The sequence below is a fragment of the Symphodus melops genome (assembly GCF_947650265.1).
Source record: "Symphodus melops genome assembly, chromosome: 5".
Taxonomy (NCBI): Eukaryota; Metazoa; Chordata; class Actinopteri; order Labriformes; family Labridae; genus Symphodus; species Symphodus melops.
Window position 1 is genome coordinate 538,880 of NC_136695.1, and position 8,488 is coordinate 547,367.

The following is an 8,488-nucleotide window of genomic DNA, read 5'->3' on the forward strand; positions in this document are numbered from 1 at the left end:
TGAACGCTTCCTTTTCACTGGAGGAATATTCAGACCAATCAGCTGCTCACACATGTGTTTTACACGCCAGCTCAATCTGCAAACAGGAGAAACCACCCACGGACTGAAGGGGGCGCTCGCCACGCGCCGCTCGCCACGCGCCGCTGCTGGACACACGTGACTGATCAAAGGAAACATGTTGATGTCTTCATCTCTGTGAGCAGAACTCAGAGAGCGCTGCAGCGCCACCGTGTGGCCACACAGAGAACACGTTACACTATTAAACTGCTTCATGATGATGTCACAGGTCAGCTGATGATGTCACAGGTCAGAGGTCAGCTGATGACGGAGCACACACACGTTTCTGTTTCAGCTTGGATTTTATTGAAAAACGTTTTTTGCTCTCAGCCTCACGTCACACAGGAATAAAAAAATAAAATTAAAGTTTCAAACAGACGACAAACAGAGACCACAGAGACCGCTTCTATTTACAGACCAGGACCACAGAGACCGGGACCACAGAGACCAGGACGAGCCGCAGACTGACAGGTCAGCTGTTCATTAAAAACTGGACTGGGTGTGGAGGCCTTCTGTTGTTGTTGCCGTGGTAACAAACATGTGTGAGGATCAAAGTTAAACTGAACTCTGTCGCCCCCTGGTGTCTGAACGCTCCCTGTCAATCATCAGTGTATCTGTCAGTCTGCAGCTCCGTGGGGGGGGGGGGGGGGGGGGGTCTGTGGGGCGTTCAGGTGATTGGATTATTCATCGTCATCATCATCAGCTTCATCCTCTGCGTCTCTCTTCCTCTTCTCTCCTCGAACGTCTGCAACAAGCAGAGAAGCAGCCGTCAACGCAGCTCGTCTGATGCTTTCACACGCCGCCGCCGCCGCTTTAAAAAACAGCCCACATCATTTCAGTCACTTCACAATAAAGAGACAAACCTCCATCTTCCTCGTCCTCGTCTTCCTCCTCCTCAACGTAGTCTCCATCGTCCTCCTCGTCCTGACACGACAACAGACGGGTCAGCATCAACGTCAAACGTTTCTTAGCTCCGCCCCTCTGTGTGCCTCACACTCACCTGGATCCCGTCCTTCATCAGGTACGACAGACCCACCTCCTCCTCCTCCTCCTCCTCAGAGCCCTCCTCCTCCTCCTCGTCATCATCATCATCATCGTCGTCGTCGTCATGGGGACCAGCTTCATCGTCTGCATCCAGATACAGATTGTGTGTGATGTGAGGTTCAGGGTCCCCAGTAAATCCCAGCCTCGGTACAGATTGTGTGTGATGTGAGGTTCAGGGTCCCCAGTAAATCCCAGCCTCGGTACAGATTGTGTGTGATGTGAGGTTCAGGGTCCCCAGTAAATCCCAGCCTCGGTACAGATTGTGTGTGATGTGAGGTTCAGGGTCCCCAGTAAATCCCAGCCTCAGTACAGATTGTGTGTGATGTGAGGTTCAGGGTCCCCAGTAAATCCCAGCCTCAGTACTCACCGTTGTCCCCCTCGGAGTCGGGGACCTCGTTGTCCTCCTCGTCGTATCCGTCCAGGTAGGTGAGGTGAGGCAGCAGCTCAAAGATGTTCTCTCTGTAGTCCTCCAGAGACGACACCTCACAGCTGTACAGGTCCAGACTCTTCAGGTTCTTCAGGTTCTGCTGCAGGACCACAACACACACGCACTCAGAAACCCTGACCCATCTTTGACTGACCCATGTCCACCTCAGACCCTGCCCCGTGTCCACCTCAGACCCTGCCCCGTGTCCACCTCAGACCCTGCCCCGTGTCCACCTCAGACCCTGACCCGTTCAGTCAAACTCACCAGAACCTCGATGCTGCTCATCTCTTTGATCTTGTTTCCGCTGAGGTTCAGGTACGTCAGGTTGGGACATTTCTCTGCCAGCGAGTCCAGACCGCCTGCGATCATGTTATCGCTCACCTCCAGCTGAAACACACACACAGCAGGTCACACGGGTCCAGGTGTCAGCACGCCTGTAACAGGTGATGTGTGTGGGGGCGGACCTTGCGTAGTTTGGGCAGTGAGGGCAGTTTGGAGAGCGAGCTGAGGCCGATGTTCACCATGCTGAGGATTTCCAGCTCTGTGTACTCGTCTGTCAGACCGTCCACCTCGCCGTCCGCTGACTGACAGTTATCCACCACCAGCTCCACCACCTGCACACACACACACACACACACACATACACACGAATCATTAAATACAAACCTGCAACATTACCACCAACCACCACTGTGACCAACCACCACCCTCCACTGTGACCGACCACCACCCTCCACTGTGACCGACCACCACCCTCCACTGTGACCAACCACCAACCACCACTGTGACCAACCACCACCCTCCACTGTGACCAACCACCACCCTCCACTGTGACCAACCACCACCCTCCACTGTGACCGACCACCAACCACCACTGTGACCAACCACCACCCTCCACTGTGACCAACCACCACCCTCCACTGTGACCAACCACCACCCTCCACTGTGACCAACCACCACCCTCCACTGTGACCAACCACCACCCTCCACTGTGACCGACCACCAACCACCACTGTGACCAACCACCACCCTCCACTGTGACCAACCACCACTGTGACCAACCACCACCCTCCACTGTGACCAACCACCACCCTCCACTGTGACCGACCACCAACCACCAACCACCACTGTGACCAACCACCACCCTCCACTGTGACCAACCACCACCCTCCACTGTGACCAACCACCACTGTGACCAACCACCACCCTCCACTGTGACCAACCACCACCCTCCACTGTGACCAACCACCACCCTCCACTGTGACCAACCACCACCCTCCACTGTGACCGACCACCAACCACCACTGTGACCAACCACCACCCTCCACTGTGACCAACCACCACTGTGACCAACCACCACCCTCCACTGTGACCAACCACCACCCTCCACTGTGACCGACCACCAACCACCAACCACCACTGTGACCAACCACCACCCTCCACTGTGACCGACCACCAACCACCACTGTGACCAACCACCACCCTCCACTGTGACCGACCACCACCCTCCACTGTGACCGACCACCACCCTCCACCGTGACCAACCACCACCCTCCACCGTGACAGACCACCACCCTCCACCGTGACCGACCACCACCCTCCACCGTGACCGACCACCACCCTCCACCGTGACCGACCACCACCCTCCACCGTGACCAACCACCACCCTCCACTGTGACCAACCACCACCCTCCACTGTGACCAACCACCACCCTCCACTGTGACCGACCACCACCCTCCACTGTGACCGACCACCACCCTCCACTGTGACCGACCACCACCCTCCACCGTGACCAACTACCACCCTCCACCACGACCAACCACCACGACCAACCACCACCCTCCACTGTGACCAACCACCACCCTCCACCACGACCAACCACCACGACCAACCACCACCCTCCACTGTGACCAACCACCAACCACCACTGTGACCGACCACCACCCTCCACTGTGACCGACCACCACCCTGCACTGTGACCGACCACCACCCTCCACTGTGACCGACCACCACCCTCCACTGTGACCGACCACCACCCTCCACTGTGACCGACCACCACCCTCCACTGTGACCAACCACCACCCTCCACCACGACCAACCACCACGACCAACCACCACCCTCCACTGTGACCAACCACCACCCTCCACCGTGACCAACCACCACCCTCCACTGTGACCGACCACCACCCTCCACTATGACCAACCACCACCCTCCACTGTGACCGACCACCACCCTCCAGTGTGACCCACCACCACCCTCCACCGTGACCGACCACCACCCTCCACTGAGCACGGACACATTTACGCTGTTTAACCGTCATCGTGTTGAGTGAAGGAGGGAAACTGTTGACAGCTCAGACTCTTAGAAAAGCAGTTTATTCAGACAGTATCGATCTTTAAGCGTTCATATTTAACACCCGACACACACACACCGTCTCCTGTCAGATTATCTGAAGTACCGTCAAACATTTTTAAAGTCGTAAATCACATTATTAAAACAGCCGATATTAAATGTAATGTCTGATTAAAATGACGCACTGCTGATGAACATAATGTGAGCCGAACTGACCAGAAACACCTCAACAGGTGTTTTATTACCTCAAAGTCACTGTAACAATTACCAGTTTTGACCGGTAGATAAATCCGTTAAGAAAGCCGGGATGTGATAACGGAGTCCGGTGTTACGCGCCATTAGAGCAGCATCAACTCTTCACACTGAAGGTTAAAATGGAGCCTAAACGACCGTCGGTGGACCGGGAGGGCTTCAGCAACCGGGTACCAACACAGCCACACGATGGGGTTTTATTTCTCGGTACCAGAGGGTACCATCACCGACATTTCGCCCGGTAATCCGTCCAGCACCGGGGCATCGTGAGGGCTGCACGCGCGCCAGGTTCCTGTTAGCTCGCATGCTAACCGAAGGAGGCTCGCGCGAAGCTCCGAGAAAAGCGCGAGACAGCCTGAACGCGGAGGGTTTCTCCCGCCGCTGTCTCCTCCATGTTGGAGCGCAGCGGAGGTGCTTTTATTACCAATATCATTAGAATTATTAATATTATTATTATTATTGTTGTTCTTTCATCATGTGAGGTCATTTCACATCCGTCTCGCTGTGTTTTTAAGATCGTCATCTCGCTCGAGCTCACATCCTTCATTTATCTCTCCAACAAATAAACAAATAAAAGCGAGTCCGCGCGGTTGAAGTTACCTCAGCGGGGTTTCTGTTCCTCAGCTCCTGGCTGACTCTCTTCTTCATGTCCATGTTGGAGCCGGAGCGGAGAAAACAAACTTTAACAAAGAAAAACAGAAAATAAAACAGTGTCAGCGCGGTGGTGTCTTCCTGCTCTGTTACACACTCACTAAACCTCCATCTTCGCTCGCGCCCGACCTCCACTGGGTAACCACGCCCCGTTCATCATGAATATTCATATCTCTGATGATACTGGCTTTCTATTGGTCATATGACGAGAGACTCACAAAGCCCCTCCCCGAGCATATCATTATCCCACGAGCCTTATTACGATTGGTTTGGATTTCACGAGCGTTCCTGCGACGTAACCAATAGGAGCGCGAACATGAAACATTTAAACGTTCACGTCGCACCTCTTTGTCCTCATTGGCGCCATATGAAAGCTAACAACACTGATACTGTCCTTCACTGTGTGAACATAGTACAGAATAATAATCACACTGTTGGTGCCAATACCGTTTTAGCTTTATGACGTGATTAATGAGTAAGTATTTAATAGGAACTTTATTTCAAGCTGTTTAATAAACACTTTAAAAAACAAGTACTTGAAATATAAAAGCTTCACAATGAAAGAGGACTTCACTCGAAAGTGCAAAATATTAAATTATTAAAGAAAACCTCTTTAGACGATCAATGCTCTGCGCTTTTTACACAGACAAAGCAGCGTTAGCAATTTGGGGTTAAGTGTCTTGCCCAAGGACACATCCAACATATGGTTGCAGCAGCTGGGGCTCGAACTCTCGACCTTCCATTTGAGAGGTGATGACTAGCAACCACCCTAACCCAGTTTATTTTATTCTGTTAATAATAAGTACATTTCAGTTGTTTTCTTGGGATCAGTGTTCAGATGTGTTTACAGTGTTCAGGTGTGCTCACAGTGTTCAGGTGAGTTTACAGTGTTCAGATGTGTAAACAGTGTTCAGGTGTGTTCACAGTGTTCAGGTGTGTTCACAGTGTTCAGGTGTGTTCACAGTGTTCAGGTGTGTTCACAGTGTTCAGGTGAGTTCACAGTGTTCAGATGTGTTTACAGTGTTCAGATGTGTTCACAGTGTTCAGGTGTGCTCACAGTGTTCAGGTGTGTTCACAGTGTTCAGGTGTGCTCACAGTGTTCAGGTGTGTTTACAGTGTTCAGATGTGCTCACAGTGTTCAGGTGTGCTCATAGTGTTCAGATGTGTATACAGTGTTCAGGTGTGTCATAGTGTTCAGGTGTGCTCATAGTGTTCAGGTGTGCTCATAGTGTTCAGGTGTGCTCATAGTGTTCAGGTGTGCTCACAGTGTTCAGATGTGTTCACAGTGTTCAGGTGTGTTCACAGTGTTCAGGTGTGTTCACAGTGTTCAGGTGTGCTCACAGTGTTCAGGTGTGTTTACAGTGTTCAGGTGTGCTCACAGTGTTCAGGTGTGTTCACAGTGTTCAGGTGAGTTCACAGTGTTCAGATGTGTATACAGTGTTCAGGTGTGTTCACAGTGTTCAGGTGTGTTCACAGTGTTCAGGTGTGTTTACAGTGTTCAGATGTGCTCACAGTGTTCAGATGTGTTCACAGTGTTCAGGTGTGTTCACAGTGTTCAGGTGTGTTCACAGTGTTCAGGTGTGTTTACAGTGTTCAGATGTGCTCACAGTGTTCAGGTGTGCTCATAGTGTTCAGGTGTGCTCACAGTGTTCAGATGTGTATACAGTGTTCAGGTGTGTCATAGTGTTCAGGTGTGCTCATAGTATTCAGGTGTGCTCATAGTGTTCAGGTGTGCTCATAGTGTTCAGGTGTGTTTACAGTGTTCAGGTGTGCTCACAGTGTTCAGGTGTGTTTACAGTGTTCAGGTGTGCTCACAGTGTTCAGATGTGTTTACCGTGTTCAGGTGTGCTCACAGTGTTCAGGTGTGTTTACAGTGTTCAGGTGTGTTTACAGTGTTCAGGTGTGCTCACAGTGTTCAGGTGTGTTTACAGTGTTCAGGTGTGCTCACAGTGTTCAGGTGTGTTTACAGTGTTCAGGTGTGCTCACAGTGTTCAGATGTGTTCACAGTGTTCAGGTGTGCTCACAGTGTTCAGGTGTGTTCACAGTGTTCAGGTGTGTTCACAGTGTTCAGGTGTGTCATAGTGTTCAGGTGTGTTTACAGTGTTCAGGTGTGTTTACAGTGTTCAGGTGTGTTCACAGTGTTCAGGTGTGTTTACAGTGTTCAGGTGTGTTCACAGTGTTCAGGTGTGTTCACAGTGTTCAGGTGTGTTTACAGTGTTCAGGTGTGTTCACAGTGTTCAGGTGTGTTCACAGTGTCCAGGTGTGTTTACAGTGTTCAGGTGTGTTCACAGTGTTCAGGTGTGCTCACAGTGTTCAGATGTGTTCACAGTGTTCAGGTGTGTTCACAGTGTTCAGATGTGTATACAGTGTTCAGGTGTGTCATAGTGTTCAGGTGTGCTCATAGTATTCAGGTGTGCTCATAGTGTTCAGGTGTGCTCATAGTGTTCAGATGTGTATACAGTGTTCAGGTGTGTCATAGTGTTCAGGTGTGCTCATAGTATTCAGGTGTGCTCATAGTGTTCAGGTGTGCTCATAGTGTTCAGGTGTGTTTACAGTGTTCAGGTGTGCTCACAGTGTTCAGGTGTGTTTACAGTGTTCAGGTGTGCTCACAGTGTTCAGATGTGTTTACCGTGTTCAGGTGTGCTCACAGTGTTCAGGTGTGTTTACAGTGTTCAGGTGTGTTTACAGTGTTCAGGTGTGCTCACAGTGTTCAGGTGTGTTTACAGTGTTCAGGTGTGCTCACAGTGTTCAGGTGTGTTTACAGTGTTCAGGTGTGCTCACAGTGTTCAGATGTGTTCACAGTGTTCAGGTGTGCTCACAGTGTTCAGGTGTGTTCACAGTGTTCAGGTGTGTTCACAGTGTTCAGGTGTGTCATAGTGTTCAGGTGTGTTTACAGTGTTCAGGTGTGTTTACAGTGTTCAGGTGTGTTCACAGTGTTCAGGTGTGTTCACAGTGTTCAGGTGTGTTCACAGTGTTCAGGTGTGTTTACAGTGTTCAGGTGTGTTCACAGTGTTCAGGTGTGTTCACAGTGTCCAGGTGTGTTTACAGTGTTCAGGTGTGTTCACAGTGTTCAGGTGTGCTCACAGTGTTCAGATGTGTTCACAGTGTTCAGGTGTGTTCACAGTGTTCAGATGTGTATACAGTGTTCAGGTGTGTCATAGTGTTCAGGTGTGCTCATAGTATTCAGGTGTGCTCATAGTGTTCAGGTGTGCTCATAGTGTTCAGGTGTGCTCACAGTGTTCAGGTGTGTTTACAGTGTTCAGGTGTGCTCACAGTGTTCAGATGTGTTTACCGTGTTCAGGTGTGCTCACAGTGTTCAGGTGTGTTTACAGTGTTCAGGTGTGTTTACAGTGTTCAGGTGTGCTCACAGTGTTCAGGTGTGTTTACAGTGTTCAGGTGTGCTCACAGTGTTCAGGTGTGTTTACAGTGTTCAGGTGTGCTCACAGTGTTCAGATGTGTTCACAGTGTTCAGGTGTGCTCACAGTGTTCAGGTGTGTTCACAGTGTTCAGGTGTGTTCACAGTGTTCAGGTGTGTCATAGTGTTCAGGTGTGTTTACAGTGTTCAGGTGTGTTTACAGTGTTCAGGTGTGTTCACAGTGTTCAGGTGTGTTTACAGTGTTCAGGTGTGTTCACAGTGTTCAGGTGTGTTCACAGTGTTCAGGTGTGTTTACAGTGTTCAGGTGTGTTCACAGTGTTCAGGTGT

General features: G+C 50.7%; 1 protein-coding gene across 2 annotated transcripts; it reads right to left on the minus strand.

Annotated features, from left to right (window-relative positions):
* Window positions 1–340: 340 nt before the first annotated feature.
* On the minus strand, window positions 341–4,926 carry LOC306824132 (acidic leucine-rich nuclear phosphoprotein 32 family member E-like). 2 transcript variants are annotated; one of them, XM_079344137.1, is made up of 8 exons: window positions 4,886–4,926; window positions 4,735–4,795; window positions 1,993–2,142; window positions 1,793–1,915; window positions 1,469–1,628; window positions 1,058–1,185; window positions 921–981; window positions 341–802 (listed from the first exon to the last, which is right to left on the minus strand). In XM_079344137.1, the coding sequence occupies exons 2-8, from the start codon at window positions 4,786–4,788 to the stop codon at window positions 738–740; spliced, it is 741 nt and encodes a 246-aa protein (XP_079200263.1). In that variant the 5' UTR covers window positions 4,789–4,795; window positions 4,886–4,926; the 3' UTR covers window positions 341–737. The 2 variants fall into 2 exon arrangements, with proteins under 2 accessions (XP_079200263.1, XP_079200262.1); XM_079344136.1 differs by having other exon boundaries at window positions 4,882–4,900.
* Between the last annotated feature and the right edge of the window lie 3,562 nt (window positions 4,927–8,488).

Bases quoted from the DNA above. Each gene is read 5' to 3' on its own strand.
- LOC306824132 (XM_079344137.1), bottom strand. From the start codon at position 4,788: ATGGACATGAAGAAGAGAGTCAGCCAGGAGCTGAGGAACAGAAACCCC. The intron at 2,143-4,734 runs GTAACTTCAACC...GTGTGTGTGCAG, and splicing joins GGAACAGAAACCCCGCTGAG to GTGGTGGAGCTGGTGGTGGA. The intron at 1,629-1,792 runs GTGAGTTTGACT...GTGGTCCTGCAG, and splicing joins TGAGCAGCATCGAGGTTCTG to CAGAACCTGAAGAACCTGAA.